Here is a 20242-nt window from a genome sequence, read left to right on the forward strand (position 1 = left end):
GGTGCACAGTAAATCAGCAAACGTCTCTAATAAATCCAGTCAAATGAAAAAGGCGAAAGTGTTGAAGCAGGAAGAACTAAGAGAAACTAAAGAGTAAGTACCATCTGATGGTAGACCTAAAGCCCTAACACTCCCTTCCTCTACATGTATACACACCCCCGACATGGCACACGACTGTGTAATTCCTATGTAAGAATATGAATATAACACGTGCAGACAGAAGAAAGTAGGTTGAGCCAGGTGTGGTGGCCCACATCTATAATCCCAGCACTTTGGTAGGCAGAGGCAGGAGGATCACTTGAGGCCAAGATCAGCCCAGGCAACATAGCAAGACCCTAAAAATTAGCCAGGTAGGCGTGGCAGCACGCACCTGTAGTCCTAGCTACCCAGGAGGATAAGTCAGAAGGACCACTTGAACCCAGGAGTTTGAGGCTGCAGTGAGCTAGGATCGTACCACTGAACTCCAGCCAGGCTGACAGAGAGCAAGACTGTATCTAAAAAAAAAAAATAAAACTTAAAATAAAAATTTAAAAAGAGAAAGTTGAATTATTTGTTGTATAACATAAATTAGCTAGTACCTCAAAAGTCTCCTTAAAGAAGTAGTTGATTCCAGGGTTGGGCAAGGAAGATACACTATAGCCCTGGAACACCTTATTCTGCCAAAAAGAAAGTGCTAAGCAAAGAAAAGTATGTGCCAACCTGTCAGAGCTCCCAATGGCCAAAGTTGCAACAATTTGAATGACGACAATAGCACAAAGAATAAATATCTATGAGCGCATACTATTATAAATAAATGATTGAATAAATTAATAAAAGAGACTAAAGGAACAATGCAGCTTTTCGAAGAATATCAATTAATAAATGTCAAAGGAATTAAGGAAAAGAGAAAATCACCATTAAAAAACAGTAATAATTAGCCAAGCACAGTGGTTCACACCTATAATCGCAGCACTTTGGGAGGCCGAGGCGGGAGGATCACCTGATGTCAGGAGTTCGAGATCAGCCTGGCCAACATGATGAAACCCCATCTCTACTAAAAATAAGAAAATTAGCTGGGTGTGGTGGTGGGCACCTGTAATCCCAGCTACTCGGGACACTGAGGCAGGAGAATTGCTTGAACCCAGGAGACGGAGGCTGCAGTGAGCCGACATGGTACCCCTGCACCCCAGCCTGGGCGACAGAGTGAGATTGTCTCAAAAAAAGAAAAAAGAAAGAAAACAGTAATAATTGCTATAATTATGACCTACCAACGAATGCTAAAATTAATGGACAAAAGTTTAAGAAGAAAGAAAGTACAGTAAGTCTTCATTTAGCACTACTAACGGGATTCTTGGAAACTGCGACATTAAGTCAAAGTACAGCATGTATTCAAATAGTATCATTTCGTTATAATGTTAGTAAGAAAAAAAAACGGTCTCACTTTATGTAGTTTTGCTTAAAGTCACAGTTTCCAAGAACCTATCGAAGTTGAGGACTTACTGTATTTGCATACGCTCAAAGTATCCTCCCAAAACATATATTATTTACAAAGTGATAAATAACTTTATAATGAAGAAACCTGGCAGATAGCCCCTTAACCAAAGAATAATAGGTAACATTCCCATTAAGACATACTTACATTATCTATCCCCTGATATGTTATGCACAAAAGGCCACATCGTATCTGTATTATTCTTCCCAAAAATATATTACCTCATTTTAATCATAAGAAAACATCTAATCATGAACAACTTATGTTGCCCAGACTGGTCTCAAACTCTCATTCTAAAGCAATCCTCTTGTCTTCACCTCATAAAGCACCGGGATTATAGGCGTGAGTCACCATGCCCAGTCAATTTCTTAGTTTTGATAATTGTACTATGGTTATATAAGATGCTAACGTTAGAAGAAGCCGATGAAGTATATATGGGAACCTTCTGTATGGCTTTTGCAACTCTTGTGAAAATCTAAAATTCTTTCAAGATAAAGATTTTTTTAAAAGTCTTGGCCAAGCACAGTGTCTCACACCTGTAATGCCAAAACTATGTCAGGCCAAGGCAGGAGGATCGCCTGAAGCCAGGAGTTCAAAACCAGCAGGGGCAACAGAGCAAGACCCCATCTCTACAGAAAATTTAAAAATTAGTTGACCATGGTGGTGTGCTCAGGCACTCAAGCTTGGGCAAGAGAACAAGACCTTGTCTCTAATTTATTTAAAAAAAAAAAAACTTGACTGAGAAATTCAGTACTAGTTGCAGTATTATGTTGTTTTTCACTTTAGGCTCACTGCCAACTCACCTGAACTGCAGGTATGCTTTCCAGTGAATGCTACATTATCTCTGCTCTTACTTTATGCTGTCAGTTCTATAACATAATCAAGCTCTAACACACTAATAATCTACCAAAAATAAAGTTATTCACCTAAGTTAAAAACTTTTTTTTACATCCTAAAAACCACTAGAGATTAAAATGTCATATTGTTATATTAGCCTTTACAAAGCTTTATTTTCACAAGTCAATATTATCATTGCTTACTTCATAAAAGTAATAATTTAAATAAAATCCTTACCTTCCAACCACTGCCAGCCTCTCTATAATATGGGAAGTTATCACAAATCCACTGATAAATTTCACTTAAAGTCATTTTCTTTTTGGGTGAGCTATTAATTGCAAATGTAATGAGGCTGGCATAACTGTATGGAGGTTTCCCATCTTTGTGCTGTTGGACTTCTTCCTGGTCCAGAGTTGTATTTGGGTCAAGGAGTGCATTCTTCTTAGAAATTCCTGTTCCATGTGCATTTTGTGTAGCATCAGATTTTTGGATGGCTGCTCTCATGGTGAGCTGTGGTAACCAGTCCATAGATGTTAGGCTGCTCTCCAGTTCAGATGTCATCCTGAAGGTAAATAGACTCCTTAGTCAATATCAAGGAAAGAACCCCTGCTTCTCAAAATATCCAATATTCACAAATCTAGGAGTTCCAAAGTGAGGGAAAGCCTGAGTTACATCTGGAGGAAAAAGATTGAGTATGTTAATGAGCAAACCAAATATTTAAGGGATCAACATTTCCAATCTTTTTTCTTAATTTTTTCCTCACTAAAACGTAACAAACTTCGTTTTTAAATTGTTTAAAATACAGAACAATACATACAAAAAAAGTGATTCCAATGCCAATCTTTCTAAAAATTGCTGCCTCTTTCTTTAAGAAGGCAACAGGATCTAGGTGTGAAAAGCCCAGCTGCAACCCAACTCTTTAACTCACCACCAGCACAAGCCCTTAAAAGCTTAAAATGTACTTCTGACATTTCTTTTACATAAATTTTAGGAGAGTCATAAAAACATAATACCAAAAGTAAGGTGGAGGCAAGAGATCAGAGAAGTAACTGAGAAACTGGCACAGGAATCTGCATGAAGGCAAGAAGGCAGAGTTTATGCAGGTAGGAGGTAGGAAGAGTAAAGCAGGGTATACAAGAATTAGCAAGGAGACAAGCAACTGGGGGAGATGACTGAAAAAAGGAATGCAAAGTCAAGGGCACTGAAGAGTGAGAGAAAAAGAAAATAACAGTACCAGGAAGTTACTTTTGTAAAAAAAAAAAAAAGTGAAGAGACAGGTTTACAAAAACTAAAGATGTGGGAGTACAGAATATAAGGCATTAAATCACATAAACGGTCAGCAAGAAAAGCAGAATTAAAAACTCAGAGACAGGCTTGGGCAAACATCCACTGATTTGAATTCTACAGTGTATTTCTCCCAAGGCTGAAAAATTCAGACCATTACCACTAAATCTGCCAGGTTAACACATATTCTAGAAAAGGGAGAAAGCTGCTCTAAGAACTGAAGATAAGACCATAGAAACAAGGCTTGACACTTCACAATGGAATTGTTAACTTCAGCAGAGGATATAAGCCCTCTATTACTGGGTCAAAGAAGTAGAAGTAATGACTGACAATAAAGTAGAGAAGAATGAAAAAGACTTCTAAGTGATAACAAAATAAAGGGAAAAAAACAACAAAATAAAAAAACTTAAAGGTCTCTTTTGACTTAAGTCAAAAGCAAACATTTGTAACTATGAAAATACCACATAGGCCCTTCATTACAAATGGCTCCAGGCAAAAAGCAACCTTGAGTATTATGTGTAGGATCTGAACAACTTGGAGGCAACAAAGAATTAATAAAGAACAGGGGCTTTGGGGTGAGGAAGACCTGGAGTCTAAATACTGATTCTAACAGTTACCAGCTGTAGAACTGTAAAGATGTTAATTACCTCTATCTCCCAGCTTTCTCATCTGTAAAATGTAACAATAGTACCTATGGTTAAAATATTACTTTGAAAATTAAATGTGATAAAACATGCACAAAAGAAATATTCAGTAAGTGTTGGTTAATAGTATTAGTCTAGGAGTATCTTGGGAGGCCACTGATACACCATAAGATAAACCAGATTAAGCAAGAGCAATTATAAATCAGACAGCCATGAGGATTCTACCTGCACTGCCAGTAAATTGAGTCCTCTTGATTTTCAGATACACTGATCCACAATTTTACCTTACTCATTTTTCTCAAATTCCCTTCATCTCTATTGTACACATTCCTCTGAACCTGAACTTTAAATTCATCTATATAGCACCTTCAGAGATCTTTAAAAAAAAACTTAGTATCCTACTCTACAATCTCAACCAGAAACCCCTGTTTCCAGCAAGAAGATATAAGGACTTGTAGAATAAGAAGACAGGATAATTTAGAGATCACACAATGTCAGAATAGTAGACAAAGTACTCTAGAGATCAGAGACTAATCACAGTGATAAAAAACTGAAGTTAAGGTTCATCCAATTTCACACAGTTAGTTAGCAGTAGTACGAAAATGACAGCCCAGATCTCCTGTTTCCAATCTGGTAGTTTTGCTAACCAGACCTCATCTGTAAAATGAGAATGATAATTTAAATAGTACCCACCCTCACTGATGTAAAGTTTTCAGAACAGTGCCAGGCAAGTAATACTTATGTTAACTACTGGTAGTGGTAATAAGAGTGGTTGCTTCCATCATTATTCACATTTCATTCAATAAGGATTGGCTATTTTATACGATGCTGTCATCCAATTTACCTCAGTCAAGTATCCATGGAGTAGAGCTTTATTTTGTTCGCATTTCCAAAGCAGCTAGTTACATGCATTTTCATATAAAAGTATATTACAAATTGGAATATAATTGTTATTGCAGGTGCTCCCTACTGAGAACCATCTTTGCCTTCTGCTCCCTTTCACCAGTGCCAGTAATGAGACATTGTGAGAATCTCAGTAATATAGATATTTACTATGTGTTATATTTAACAAGAATGCATAAATTATACATGTGTAAAGAGCTATGTTGGAGTATAAAATAAAAATACACACAAAGGAAGTGTGGTAAAACTCCTGTCTTCCAGGAACTTATAATCCAATAAAGGTCAGACACAACAGAGAACTGAATAAAAGTAGACAGCTGAGCTCTGGGTGCTGTGAAGTTTCAGGAAAAGGAGAAAACAACATGGACTGAAGCCTTGAGGGTAAAGAAAGAACTTCAGGTAAGTCTTCAGCTAAGTTAAGATTTAAATAGACTGGAAAGAAAATGGACCCTAGTCTCCAAAACCATCATGTGTAAAAATTATTCCACTGTGCTTATAATTCATCAGTTCTGCAAGAGCAAATTTTAAGTACACTATAAAAAGTCTCAAATTTAAACTCTAAAAAAGTGGGGCTTCTGTTCTGTTCATAAATTTCTTAAATTTTATATACAGCATTCTTAGTAATGAAGCAAAAACTGCCTCCATTGTTGGTACTTAGGCTGGTGGCTATTGTGGTTCTCCATTAAGCGTGGAGAACACAAAAGATGACCATTAGATTTGGCCAGATCACCAGTAACTTTAGAAACAACCTTATTAGGCTGGGTGCAGTGGCTCACACCTGTAATCCCAGCACTTTGGGAGGCCAAGACAGACAGATCACTTGAGGTCAGGAGTTCGAGACCAGTCTGCCCAACATGGTGAAACCCTGTCTCTACTAAAAATACAAAAGTTAGCTGGGTGTGGTGCCACATGCCTGTAATCCCAGCTATTTGTGAGGCTGACGCAGAACAATCACTTGAACCCAGGAGATGAAGGTTGCAGTGAGCCAAGGTCGCACCACTGCAGTCCAGCCTGGACGACAGAGCAAGACTCTGTCTCAAAAAAAAAAAAAAAAGCAACAAATTTATTAGTGGAATGGTGATGACAGAAGTCCACTTGTATAAGAGAACAGATGGTGGTAAATTTAAAAACAGCACGGGAGGCTCTGAGGAATCTGGTTATGGAAATCTGGTTAAGAAATGTCAGGCCCTCATTACCTCACCTCATTCCAAAAGCTTCCTAGCTGGCTTCCTAGACTCTGATGTCTCAACCACCCCTCCCTGTTAATAATATCCAGTTCATGCATACCCTCCAAGAGAAATGTATCAATACTACTTTCATGTCATTATGCCCAGACACATTCAATGGCTCCCTAACTCCTACTATACTAAATCTAAATTCCTCATTTTCAACTACTTTAGCTTTTACTGATTTTTTATTAAGCCTTCTCTTAATTCCTAGAGCAATTATAACCGCAGTTTGGCAACTGACATGTTGTTTCACATGCACGGTGAATCATATGCTCAAGCCTTCTACCCTCACCTCTTCTCCCCCGACCACTATGGACAGTGACCATACATTAGTACTTCTCATGCTACCTAATACCATGCCAGGTACAAGTTATCTGAAAAATAACACAGTAATTGGATAAGGAATAAAGGGCTTCTTTCCTGGAATGTCCTTTACTTACCCGTCTGCCAGGCTGGCTTCTACTTCTTCAAGATCAAACGTCTCCCCCTACAGAAAGCCTGGTCAATCCCCTCTTTCCATCCTCCATCTCCTAAGCTAAAGGAGCTATTATTTCTAAAGCAAAGTATAAATACCTCTATCATAAATTTTACATAAAACTGTGATTATCTTTATCTACCTCTCTCCCACAGGACTCTGATCTCCTTGAAAGAAGAAACTTCCATGATCGAAATAGTAACTGTCCAATGAAGGTATGGGTGTGCTCCTCCTCAAACAAGTGAGACTATAACAAGCTCAAAAGTTAAAAGAAAGAGGTGACAGAGAGTACTAAGTAGCAGAAAGTAAGGGTACTTATAGGTTTGAAGCCCTTAATAAGACAGAAAAAAGTATGACTCAGAGCACAGATTGACACGCAGCATTACACAGGAAGAGAAACCATTCTACTGGAATAACAGAGAAAAATGAGAATATGGAAGTAAAGATGAAAAGCACATACTGTTACTTGTGAGAGAAAGCAAGGCATGGAGAATAATTTATATCTGAAGTTCTTAAATCTACGATGATAATTGCTGCTTAAAAGAAGTTCCTCTTTTGGCTAGAGTCACAGAGAAAAAATAAAAAAGAAGTTTCATAAGGGATTTTTTTCTCCATAAAATTAAAGGATAAGGAGCATCAGGCTATAACAACTCCAAACTAAATCATATCACGGGGATTTTAATCCTACTTTATGAAACACAGACACTCGTATGATCCCATATATGATTTTCGCTACTTTAGTACACTGCATGGCCTCCCTCTGCAACTTTCCTAATTCCCAAAGTGTAGCAAAGACTGACTCCAAAAGTTCTTCAAGTTTCAACGGTATCAAAAAGGGGGGCAAATGGGTAGAGATACTGTTGGCTCCCTAAATGGAGGTAAGAGAAAGGCACCAAAGAAAATAAAAAGAATAAGAATAATGAGGGTGTTGTGACCCAAATGACCCAAATATTACTGAATTCTCCCACTTCATTCCTGGCACATGGTGTTTCATCTTAAGACCCGTGACACATGAAAAATTAAGCAACTTAGACTGATTCTTGAATTATTCTGATCTCATGAATCTTTTAGGGTCAATACGTGCTATCACTCCTATTATAGTGTTTCAGCACTCAAGGCAACCAGAAGCAGGGGCTATGCCTACTGCCACTTAATATTTGTTCTTACCTTTTACCTTAGGAATAAATCCCAATTTTATTCAGGATGGCATTGCACCTTTTGCCCTGCCCGCTCTCTGGAATGTGGACATAATTAATTATTGCTCTAGCAGTCATCTTGGATCATAAGATGATCTTGAAAACAGAAGCCAGATACTGAGCATACGGAAACAGAGAGAAAAGGTCTGGATCCCTGATTTTTTCCGTGAAGTAGTTTGTGAAGCTGCCATCCCAGTGGCAGACTGACTACTATACAGACTTTTAATGTGTTTAACTACTATAAAAGAGTCTCTATGAGCAGATGAATGTAGTTTCTAACACAGAGAATTTAGGACATGGCAGTGTGGTGATAAAAGTAACATAACCTAAAATGTTTTAGGACACTCTTAAAGAGGCGTTAATGAGTTAATAAATTCCGATACTGAAGGTTGGAAAGCTGATGACAAAGAATTTGGTCAAACTGTTATCTGTAGAATTTGAAAAGCAAGCCATATGCCAACTGAGACTAGTGCAAAAAGAGAAGCAGGAAAAATTTAGAATGTTGGCATGTGTTGGCTCTTTCTCGCCATTTAAATTGAAGTCCTAAAAGAGAAATAAACTGATTAGAGTTACAAGTATAGACAGAGAAAATACAGATATGCTAAGATAGGTACTCCCTGCCCTTGTCCTGCAATTTCAGCTAAGAGTCCTATAACCTGAAGTCTTGCAAGGTTGAAAAAGACACCAAGTGCTTCTGAAGTCCAAACTGAAGTAGCTGAGTATAGCTACAAAACTATAACATTAGCAACAGAGAAGACTGATACCTTACCACACAAAGGTAATGTTAAGGTGTTGTCTTTCCACCCAAACTATTGTTTCAAATGACCTCACCAAAGCCACCTTTTCCTTAGGAGCTAAAAGAGATCAAACTCAAAGGTGGTCAACTTGGAAGAAGGAAAATATCTTCTTTATTTTCACTAACTTGTGACTGAAATTTAGCATTGCCGTTACCTATGAAAGTAGACAACAAATCACAGTAACATTAATAGTATCTGTAACTCTGCCACCAATAAAAATGAGAAATACTGCTATATGTGATGTCTATGGATCAGCAGTTCTCAAAGTGTGGTCCAGAGACCCTTCAAGCAGTCTGAGGAGTCAAAACTATTTTCATAGTAAGATATTATTTGCCTTTTTCACTCTGATCCTCTCAGAAGTGTATAGTAGAGCTTTTCAGATGTTATGTGATGCGTGATATCACGACAGATTTAATGCAGAGAGAAAGATGAGAATCCAGCTGTCTTCTATTACGTCAGATATTTAAAAGATCTGCAAAAATGTAAAGTAATGCCAATTTTCTCACTAAATTTTGTTTCGGAACATAGTTACTTTTCGTAAAACTTGTTATCTATGTTACCAAAGGGTTTTTTAAAGATCCATAATGTAGAACTGAATTGAATTATATTTGTTATATGCTGTATACGATGGAGACTTTCGTTATTTTTTATGTGAATATTTTAAATTTTCTTAGTTTTAATTTGTAATACAATAAGCATGGACAGATATAACCCACATAAACAAAAGCTCTTTAAGCACTAATTTTTTAAGGGGCAAAAAATAAGAAACACTAATCTTCAGTCTTTTGGTCTCTTCTTATATTTAGACATATGTATTAACATAGTATATACAATATTTCTATACGAATTTGTTTCTTAATATATATATTTACGTATGTGTGTGTTTCTTATATATAACAGAGTAAGGACTTTGAAGTAACTCTGATACCTAGGCTTAAATTCTTACTCTTCCACTTACTAACTAACTATGCATCCTTGAAGAAGTCAAATAAACCTCTAAGCCTCAAAGAAGTGCTCTGAAGAATAAATGAGAAAATACATGTGGAATATTTAGTACACAGCGAATAACTGGCACACAATAGGCATTCAATAAATGAAAAATATTATAGTCCATTTTGTTAGAAACACTTTTTAAAAGACAAGCTTGCTTATTTTCCCTTTGACAAAAGTCTCCATAGTGTACAACATATAAAAATACAATTGAATTCAGTTCTATATTGTGGATTTAAAAACAAAATCTTCCCTGGTCATGCACATAATATTAGGCTTTGTATGAAGGGTACGATACCCAAAGAGGCCAAAAAATAATCTCTGAATTACCTGTAAGTCTTCTCAGATAAGCAATCTGACACAAGCTATTTAACAATATAAAATGTCTGAAATAATAAATATTACAGACCTTCCATACTGCTCATCATGATTACTTGAGTTGGAGTTGTTTTCAGAGGATCATAAATGGATTCTATCTACCTTTAGATTTCTTGTTGTAATTTCAAGCGCACTAAATGTTCACAGTAAAATTAGACTGAGTCTCTTACACAAAACCACTTTAATTTTTATAAGAAATGGACCAAAAATAAGGGGTAAGTAGAGAAAGAAAGCTGAGTAAAAATACTCTCAATTAGAATTAAAATATTAGAAAACAGTAAATAACTACGTTCCCTTAAGCACACAGTAGAAGATGAGAAGTTCCATCAAGAAAAGGCTGTGATGTTTTAAGGAAGAAGTTGCTACGCTAGAGGAGAAAAAAAAGATAGAAGGAGAGAGAAGACAGAGGAGAAGAAAATCTATGTTAAAGTTCACTCAACTCTGAACTTTAAAACAACAGTCATCAAAGACAAGAAAAATTAGAGAACTACACCAGTCAATTCATTGAAGGAATTCATATCCATTGAAGGAGTTCAAAAAAAAAAAAAAGTAGAAATAAGCTAAGTTAGAATCCCTTAAGGCTATGGATCTCACCATGAGTCAAGTGACCATTACCTACCACTAGTTAAAATCCAAACAAACAGACCTTCTGTTCTAACAATGCATCAGTCATTACCCACTTACATAAAACACCAACACTGATTTATCATTACAATTCCATGGAATGAAAAGGAGTGAAAAAGTGTGAAGATAACTGACTTACATGGAAATCCCAGCACTATTTGGGATGCTCACCAATCAATAATCCACCTGTAAAAATGCTGCAGTTTAAACTTACTAGACTCTAGGAATCTCTCTGCCTAAAGTTTTCCTTATTCTTTCTTATTCTATCATATCTTCTTTATCTAGTATACTGGTTCCTTTTTAAAGATCCTACATTTTTTGTTTCTATTTTTTATTTCTTGACATCATTTTACAACATTGGGTCTTCAACTTTGCGGTCTTTAACATAGACTTTATCTTTTTCTTCTTACCAAGTACAGCAACTTCTTCCTTAAAACATCACAATCTTTACTTGATGGAACTACTCATCCCCTTCCATGTGCTGAAGGAAGCCACAGTTATTTACTATCTTTTAAATTTTTATTTGGTAATTTACAAATATGAATACCCTAATTTTCAACCCTCCACTAAGCAGACATGGGATCTCAGGCTTTCTCAATTTCAAAAGCATGAAAGACTTAGACTATCATATTTCAAGGTTTACTGTAAAATCCAATGACCAAGTTTTGAAGAAAGGACAGATATAGATCAATAGAACACAGTCCAAGTAAAGTCATTTGATTTTTGACAAAAGCACCAGACAAGTCAATGGGGAAAGGAAAGACTTTTCAAAAAATTATGATAACACAAGTGATTGTCTGCACAGGAGAAAAATTAACAATGACCCTTGCGTCACAGCATATATAAAAATCTGAAAAACAACAAACCTAGATATAAAAGCTAAATCTATAAAACTTGTAGGAGAAATCATAAGAGAAAATCTTTGTAAAACACCTGGTTAGGCAAATATTTCTTAGATATGACATTTAAAAAATCGCAATTCATAAAACTGATAAATTGGATTTTATCAAAATTTAAAACTTTTGTTCTTCAAAGACAGTGTTAGGAGAATGGAAAAGGCAAGCCACAGACTGGCAGAAAACATTTGCAAAGCATCTATCTTAAAAAGGACATGTGAGCCCTACAAATTACAGGGCTCACATCTGTAATCCCAGCATTTTGGGAGGCCAAGGCAGGAGGATCACTTGAGGCCAGGAGCTTAAGACCAGCCTGGGCAACATCACAAGAACTTATCTCTTAAAAAAAAAAGATTAAGGGGGTTCAATCAAGGCAGGAAGATCACTAGAGCCCAGGAGTTTGAGACTGCAGTGAACTATGATCATGCCACTGTACTCCAGCCTGGGCTACACAGCAAGAGCCACCTCACTGGGGGAAGGGGGTACAGACCAACAGGACTTGTATCCAGAAAATAAAAAGAACTCTCAAAACTCAATGAGATGAGAAAACCCATTTTTTTTTCAAGGGCAAAAGACATGAACAGATATTTCAACAAATAAAATATAGCAAAGATTCAGAGAAGCCAAGGGTAGGAGCTGGGAGGACAGGAGCAAGCTCAGGATCCTGAGGCAGGGTTGGGGGACTGTTGCAGGAGTGGAGCCAGGGAATGGGACCCTGAAGAGGCAGGTGCAAAGCCAGGGGACAGGACCCTAATGAGGGGGGTGCACAGAAAAAGGATTCATAAGATGCTCAAAATCATTAGTTATTAGGGAAATGCAAATTAAAACAACACTGAGACATCACTACACACCTACCAAAATGGCTAATTAAAAGACTGACCATACTAAGTGTTCACAAGAATATGGAGCAACTGGAACTCTTAAACACACTGCTGGTAGGAAATGGCACAACTGCTTTAAGGACAACAGGCTGCCAGTTTCTCAAACATACACATACAATACAGCAGTCATTTCACCTCCTGGTATTTACCCAAAATAAACCATATAACTATACTAAGATCTGCACACAAATGTTAATAGCATTTTTATTTGTAATAGCCAAAAACTGAAAACAATCCAAATACCCATCAACAGGTGGATGAATAAACAAATTGTTATGAATATATCCAATGGAATAAAAAGGGATGAAATGCTGATGGATGCAGCAACACAGATAAATCTCAAAATAATTAAGCAAAAGCCAGACAAAAATAAAAATATATATTGTTTGATTCCATTTATATAAAAATCTAGAAAATGCAAATATGTAATAAGGAATAGAAAAGCAGATTAGCAGGTACCTTGCAGAGAGAGGGACAGGAGGGAAGAACTGCACAGGGGCACTTTCAGTAACTTTTGGGAATGATGGATATGTTCACTACATAGATGTGGTGATGATTTACGTGTGTATATATTTGTCAGACTTATAAAAACGTACTATGTCATTTACATCTCAGTAAAGCTGTTTTTAAAAAACAAATATTTGTGCGCTGGGATGGTGGCTCACACCTGCAATCCCAGCACTTTAGGAGGCTAAGGGGGCAGACTGCTTGAGCTCAGGAATTTTTAGAATAGCTTGGGCAATATGGTAAAACCTGTTTCTACAAAAAGTACAAAAATTAGCCAGGTGTGGTGGTGTGCACCTGAAGTTCCGGCTACTCGGGAGGCTGAGGCGAGAAGATCACTTTAGCCTGGACAGTGGAGGCTTCAATGAACTCAGATCACACCACTGTACTTCAGCCTAGGTAACAGAGTGAGACTCTGTCTCCAAAAATAAAATAAAATAAAATAAAAAACAAGTATTTGTGATTTGGACTAGGTAAAGATTTCTCAGCTTGGACATAAAAAGAGACAAACAAATATTTGTGATTAGGAATAGGTAAATATTTCTCGGCTTGAACAATGAAAGAAAAAAATTGGTAAGTCAGATGTTACCAAAATTTTCTTGCTCTAACAAAAAAACTTGCACTCAGAATATTTAGAAAATTCATGTAACTCAATAATTAAAAGACAAACTACCCAGTTTTAAAATGCACAAAAAATTTAAACGACACACAAACCCTGATAAACACACAAAAGATGCTCAACATCATTAGTTATCAGGGAAATGCAAACTAAAACCTCAATTAGATACTATTCCAAACCCACGAAAATATCTAAAATCAATGTGAAAAGCAATAATAATCCTCCTTCCTGAATGTATTTTAAGCATATCAGGTTCTTCTTGATATCAATAGCAAAAATAAGATTTGTGTTGCGAGGTAGAGCATGAATGATTACCCCCATTTCATATGGCTTCCAATCCAATCTCTTGAGCTTCTCCTATTGGTTTTCTATTTCTTGAATTATCTATCTATAGACCTATCTTGCACTACACTAAGAAGTACTATCTTTTTCTCAGCCTCTATTTACTCATAGTCTCGTCTTTCCATAACTCCATGCTTTGTGCTTTTTAACATAGCTGATATATCACTTTGCAAGCCCCAGATATATGGGAGGGACTGGGAAGCTGTTAATAAAACTGTGAAGAAATGGATCCCTATACTAAAAATCCCCATTCAGATTCCTAACCTTCAAAAGACACCCAGCCAAAGTGCCTATCTCTCAGGCATTCAAGTTAAGCACTAGTTATAGGGTGGAATGATCTTTTTGTTTTCTTTTCTTGCTTTTGTAGACTCTTAAACATTAGTAAGGACATAAGTATTCAATATATATTTGTCAGATTGAATAGAATTGAGGCAGGAGCCCAATTTCAAATCTACAATTCTAAGGATACTCTGGATGTGCTAACATAAAGGTGAGAAGCTAGTCTCTCATTCAATACCCACATGACCACCATAAAGAATCCTAAAATTATCCTCTCTTGAAATCCTTTCTCAACCAAAAGTGGACACTTGCTCTTTGTCTCACACACTTTCTGTAGTGTTTTGCCTAGCTCAAGTCAATGCCCTTTCTCAGAGGTGCCCCCAACCCCAGGGCTCTGAAAGGTGTACTATACCTTGTCTGCACCAGTTAATAGAGAAAGAAATTAAAGGATATGAACCAAAGGTAATACCTAATCCAAGTTGTTTACCTAAATTTTGTTCCTCAGGATTTAGAAGTGAAACAGTTTGGGCTGCTCTTCTGTATGAAGAAGCCATCAACTTGAGGCCAGGCACAGTGGCTCACACCTGTAATCCCAGTATTTTGGGAGGCCGAGGCAGGCAGATCACCTGAAATCAGGACTTCCGAGACCACCCTGGCCAACGTGGTGAAACCCCATCTCTACTAAAAATACAAAAAAAAAATTATCTGGGTGTGGTGGTGGGCACCTGTAACCCCAGCTATTCGGGAGGCTGAGGCAGGAGAATTGCTTGAACCCGGGAGGCAGAGGCTGCAGTGAGCCAAGATTGCACCATTGCACTCCAGCCTGGGCAACAAGAGTGGAACTCCATCTCAAAAAACAAAACAAAACAAAAACAAAACCATGAACTTCAGAGGGATGTAATGGCTGTGTGTCAGAAAATCAAAGTTGCCTGTAGAAATGAAGAAATAAATTAGATTCAGAGAAACTCAACAAAGAAGAGTAAGTACACTGCCTACGTTTCTAACAGCTTTTCATCAACTCCTAGTTCCATTTCAAGAGACTAAACTATCCTTGTATTCTGTAAAATACAACCATGTTTTCTAAATTCCATAAATTCTTTTTATTTTTTGCACGAGGTATCCAGTGTTAGTTTGTTTATAACCAAGCAAAGCTTTTTTTTAAACTTTAGATTCAGGAGGTAAACATAAATGTTTGTTACATGGATATATTGCATATTGGTGGAGATTGGGCTTCTCATGTACTCACAATCCAAATAGTGAAGATTATACCCAACATGTGATTTTTCAACCCTCATCCTTCTCCCACCCTCCCTCCTGGTTGAGTCTTCAGTATCTATTATTTCCATCTTTATGTACATGCATATCCATTATTTAGCTCCCACTTATAAGTGAGAACATGAAGCATTTGATTTTGTTTCTGAGATTTCACTTAGAATAATGACCTCCAGCTCCATTCATGTTGCTGAAAAGGACAGGATTTCATTCTTTTTTATGCTGTATAGTACTCCATAGTATCTGTATACCACATTTTCTTTATTCAGTCAACTGTTCATGGATACTTAGGTTGGTTCCATGACTTTGCTATCGTGAATAGTGTTGAACATGAGTACAGGTAGGCTTTTTTGTCTTGTTGTGTTTTTGCGAGATGAAGTCTCACTCTGTCACCCAGGCTGGAATGCAGTGGTGCAATCTCGGCTCACTGCAACCTCTGCCTCCCAAGTTCAAGCAATTCTCCTACCTCAGCCTCCCGAGTACCTGGGATTACAGGTGTGCGCCACCATGTCCAACTGATTATTGTATTTTTCGTACAGACAGGATTTCACCATATTGGCCAGGCTAGTCTTGAACTCCTGACCTCTGTTAATCCACCTGCCTCGGCCCCAAAGTTCTGGGATTACAAACGTGAGCCACTGCACCTGGCCAGGTGTCTTTTTTACATAGTGATTTCTTTTCCTTTGGACAGACACCCAGTAATGTGTTTGTTGGATCAAAGGGTAGTTCTATTTTTAGTTCTTTGAGAAATCTCCATACTGTTTTCCACAGAGGTTGAACTAATTTATATTCCCATCAACAGGGTATAAGCATTGCCTTTTCTCCACAATCACACCAACATCTGTTATTTTTTGGCTTTTTAATAACAATTCTGATTGGTGTAAGATAGTATCTCATTATGATTTTAATTTGCATTTCTCTGATGATTAATGTTGAGCATTTTTTCACGTTGTTTGTTGGCACTTGTATTTCTTCAAAAAATATCTCTTCATGTCCCTTGCCCAGTTTTTAAAATAAGTTTTTTCCTTGTTCAACTGAGTTCTGTGTAGATTCTGGATATTCATCCTTTGTTGAAGCAATAATTTGCAAATATTTTCTCCCATTCTATAGGCTGTTTAATCTGTTGAGTATTTCTTTTGCTGTGAAGAAGATTTTAGTTTAATTATGTCTCATTTGTCTATTTTTGTCTTCATCATAAATTCTTTGCCTAGGCCAACATCCAAAAGTATTTCCTAAGTTTTCTTCTAGGACTTTTATAGTTTAAGAGCTTATGTTTAAGTCTTTAATCCATCCATCCTAACTTTTTTTACATACAAAAAAAGGAATGTACATCCTGAGTTAATTTTTGTACATGGTGAGACACAAGGGTCCAGTTTCATTCTTCTGCATATGACTAGCCCATATTCCCACCACCATTTATTGAACAGGGTGTCAATGTTCTTTCTCCACTGTTTATTTTCATCAACTTTGTCAAAGATCAGTTGTTATAGGTATGAGGCTTTATTTCTAGGCTCTCTATTCTGTTCCATTGATCTGTAAGCATATTTTTGTATGACTACAGTGCTTCTTTAGTTACTATAGCCTTGTAGTATAATTTGAAGTTAGGCAATCTGATATCTCTGAATTTGTTCCTTTTGCTTAGGATTGCTTTGGCTATCCGGGTACTTTTTTTATTCCATATGAACTTTGCACTATTTTATTCCATATGAACTTTGCACTATTTTTCTAATTCTGTGAAAAATGATGTTGATAATTTGATAGGAATTTCATTGAATCTACAGATTGCTTCAGGTAGTATGGTCATTTTCATGACATTGATTCTTTCATCAGCACAAGACGTTTTGCCATTTGTTTGTGTCATCTGCAATTTCTTCCATTGGTGTTTTGTAGTTCTCTTTGTAAAGATCTTTCACCTCCTTGGTTAAATGTGTTCCTGGGGTGGGGGGGGTGTGTGTCTACTGTAAATGGGATTGAGTTCTTGATTTGGTTATCAACTTGAACGTTATCGGTGTATAGAAATGCTACTGATCATTGTACATTGATTTTGTATCCTGAAACTTTAAAGTCTAGGAATCTTTAGAGTTTTCTAAGTATACAGTCATGTTATAAGAAAACTTCCTCTTTTCCAAATTGGATGCCTTTTATTTCCTTCTCTTGCCTAACTGCTCTGCTAAGATTTCCAGTACCATGGTGAAGAGGGATGGTGAGAAAGGACATCCTTCTCTTGTTACCGTTCTTAAAGAGAATGTTTTTAACTTCTCCCCTTCAACATGATGTTGTCTGCAGGTATGTCATACAAAGCTCTTATTATTTTAAGGTATATACTTCCAATGCTTCATTTATTGAGGGTTATCATGAAGCAATGCTGGATTTTATTAAATGCCTTTTCTGCATCTATGGCGATAATCATATGGTTTTGGGGTTTGGTTCTATTTATGAGGTGAATCACATTTATTGATTTGCATATGCTTAAACATTCTTGCATCTCTGGAATGAAACCCACTTGATCATGATGCATTATCTTTTTGATGTGCTGCTGGATTCAGTTTACTAGTATTTGTTGAGGATTTTTGCACCTATGTTCATTAGGGATACTGGCCTATGGTTTTCTTTTCTGGTTGTGCCCTTGCCTGACTTTGGTACCAGGGTAATACTGGTTTTGTAGAATGAGTTAGAAAGGAATTACTCCTCTTCAATTTTCTAAAATAGTTTCAGTAGTCTTTCCTAAATGCCAGCTTTTCTTTATACATCTAGCAAAATTCAGCTGTAAATCCATCTGGTCCTGGCCTTTTTTGTTGTAGGAAGGTGATATGGTTTGGCTGTGTCCCCACCCAAATCTCATCTTGTAGTTCCCATTAATTCCCACAGGTCATGGGAGGGATCCAGTGGCAGGTAAATGAATCATGGGGGAAGTTACCCTCTACTGTTCTCTTGACAGTGAGTTCTGACAAGATTTGATGCTTTTACAAGGGGCTTCCCCCCTGCTTTGCTCAGCACTTCTTCTTCCTTCTGCCATGTGAAGAAGGACACATCTGCTTCCCCTTCTGCCATGATTATAAGTTTCTTCAGGCTTCCCCAGCCCTGTGGAACTGTGAGTCAACTAAACCTCTTTCCTTTATAAATCACCCAGTCTCAGTTACTTTTTTTTTTTCTTTTTTTGTGTGTGAGATGGAGTTTTGCTCTGTCGTCAGGCTGCAGTGCAGTGGTGCAATCTCGGCTCCCTAAAACCTCTGACTCTGTGGTTCAAACAATTCTCCTGCCTCAGCCTCCTGAATAGCTAGGATTACAGGCACACACCACCACACCCAGCTAATTTTTGTATTTTTAGCAGAGACCGGGTTTCACCATGTTGCCCAGGATGGTCTTGATCTCCTGACTTCATAATCCGCCTGCCTTAGCCTCCCAAAGTGCTGGCATTACAGGCATGAGCCACCGCACCTGGCCTCAGGTAGTTCTTTATATCAGCATGAGAACAGACTAATATAGAAGTTTTCCTTTATTACTGATTGAATTTTGTTACTTGTTATTGGTCTGTTCAGGATTCACATTTCTTCCTGGTTCAATCTTGGGAGGTTGTATGTTTCCAGGAATTTGTCCATTTTCCCTAGGTTTTTCTAATTTATGAGCATAGAAACGTTCATAGTAGTCGCTGGTGATCTTGTGGAGTCAGGTGTAATGTTCTCTTTATAATTTCTGCTTGTATTTAAAACTCTTTTTCTTGGTAAACTTAGCTAGCAGTCTGTCAACTTGTGTATCCTTTCAAAGAACCAACTTTTTGTTTTACTTATCCTTTGTATCATTTTTTGATCTCATTTAGCTATGCTCTTTGTTCTTTTCTTCTGCTAGCTTTTTGTTTGGTTTGTTATTTTTCTAGTTCCTTGATGTATGGTGGTAGGTTGAGATCTTCCTATCTTTTTAATGTGGGCATTTAACACTATAAACTTTCCTCTTAGCACTGGCTTTGCTGTATCCCAGGTTTCAGTATGCTGCATCTCCATTTGCATTTATTTCAAAAATTTTTTCAATTTCTGCCTTAGTTGCATTGTTTATCCAAAGTTCATTCAGGAGCATGTTGTTTAGTTTCCATCTACTTGAACAGTTAAGAGTTCCTCTTGGTATTGATTTCTAATCTTATTCCACTGTGCTCCAAAAAGATACTTAATCTGATTTCAGTATTTTGGAATATATTGAGACTTGCTTTAATGGCCAAGCATATGGTCAATTTTGGAGGACATTCCACGTGCAGATGAGATTAATGTATGATCTGTAAATGTCTATTAGGTCCATTTGGCCTACATTTTAAGTCTAAAATTTCTTTGTCAATTTTCTGTCTCAATGATCTATTTAGTGATGTCAGTGGGGTGCTGATGTCCCCCATTGTTATTGCATTGCTATCAATCTGCTTTGACCTAGTAGTATCTATTAATCTGGGTGCTCTGGTGTGGGGTGCATATATACTTAGGATAATTAAATCTTCTTCTTGTATCAAACCCTTTATCATTATATAATGCTCTTGTCTTTTTCTTTTTTTTAACTGTTATTGATTTGAATTTTATCTAATACAAGAATGCATCCTACTGCTGGCTTATGTCTTCCATTTGCATGATAAATCTTTTTTCAC

The 20242-nt window shown here is 37.0% G+C and overlaps 1 protein-coding gene across 5 annotated transcripts in view; it reads right to left on the reverse strand.

The window, feature by feature from the left end:
- FOXJ3 (forkhead box J3) overlaps positions 1-20242 on the reverse strand; it is a 176282-nt gene that overhangs the window by 116753 nt on the left and 39287 nt on the right. For 4 of the 5 annotated variants that reach the window (XM_012434696.2, XM_012434699.2, XM_012434693.2 and 1 more), the window contains exon 3: positions 2546-2870. In XM_012434696.2, the coding sequence (XP_012290119.2) occupies positions 2546-2870 (325 nt within the window). Of the gene's footprint in view, positions 1-2545; positions 2983-20242 lie in introns of all 5 variants that reach the window. The other variant, XM_012434698.2, reaches the window with a different exon arrangement.

This window comes from Aotus nancymaae, unplaced genomic scaffold, assembly GCF_030222135.1.
Source record: "Aotus nancymaae isolate 86718 unplaced genomic scaffold, 86718_ANA_hifiasm-v0.15.2.pri h1tg000007l, whole genome shotgun sequence".
NCBI classification, from domain to species: domain Eukaryota; kingdom Metazoa; phylum Chordata; class Mammalia; order Primates; family Aotidae; genus Aotus; species Aotus nancymaae.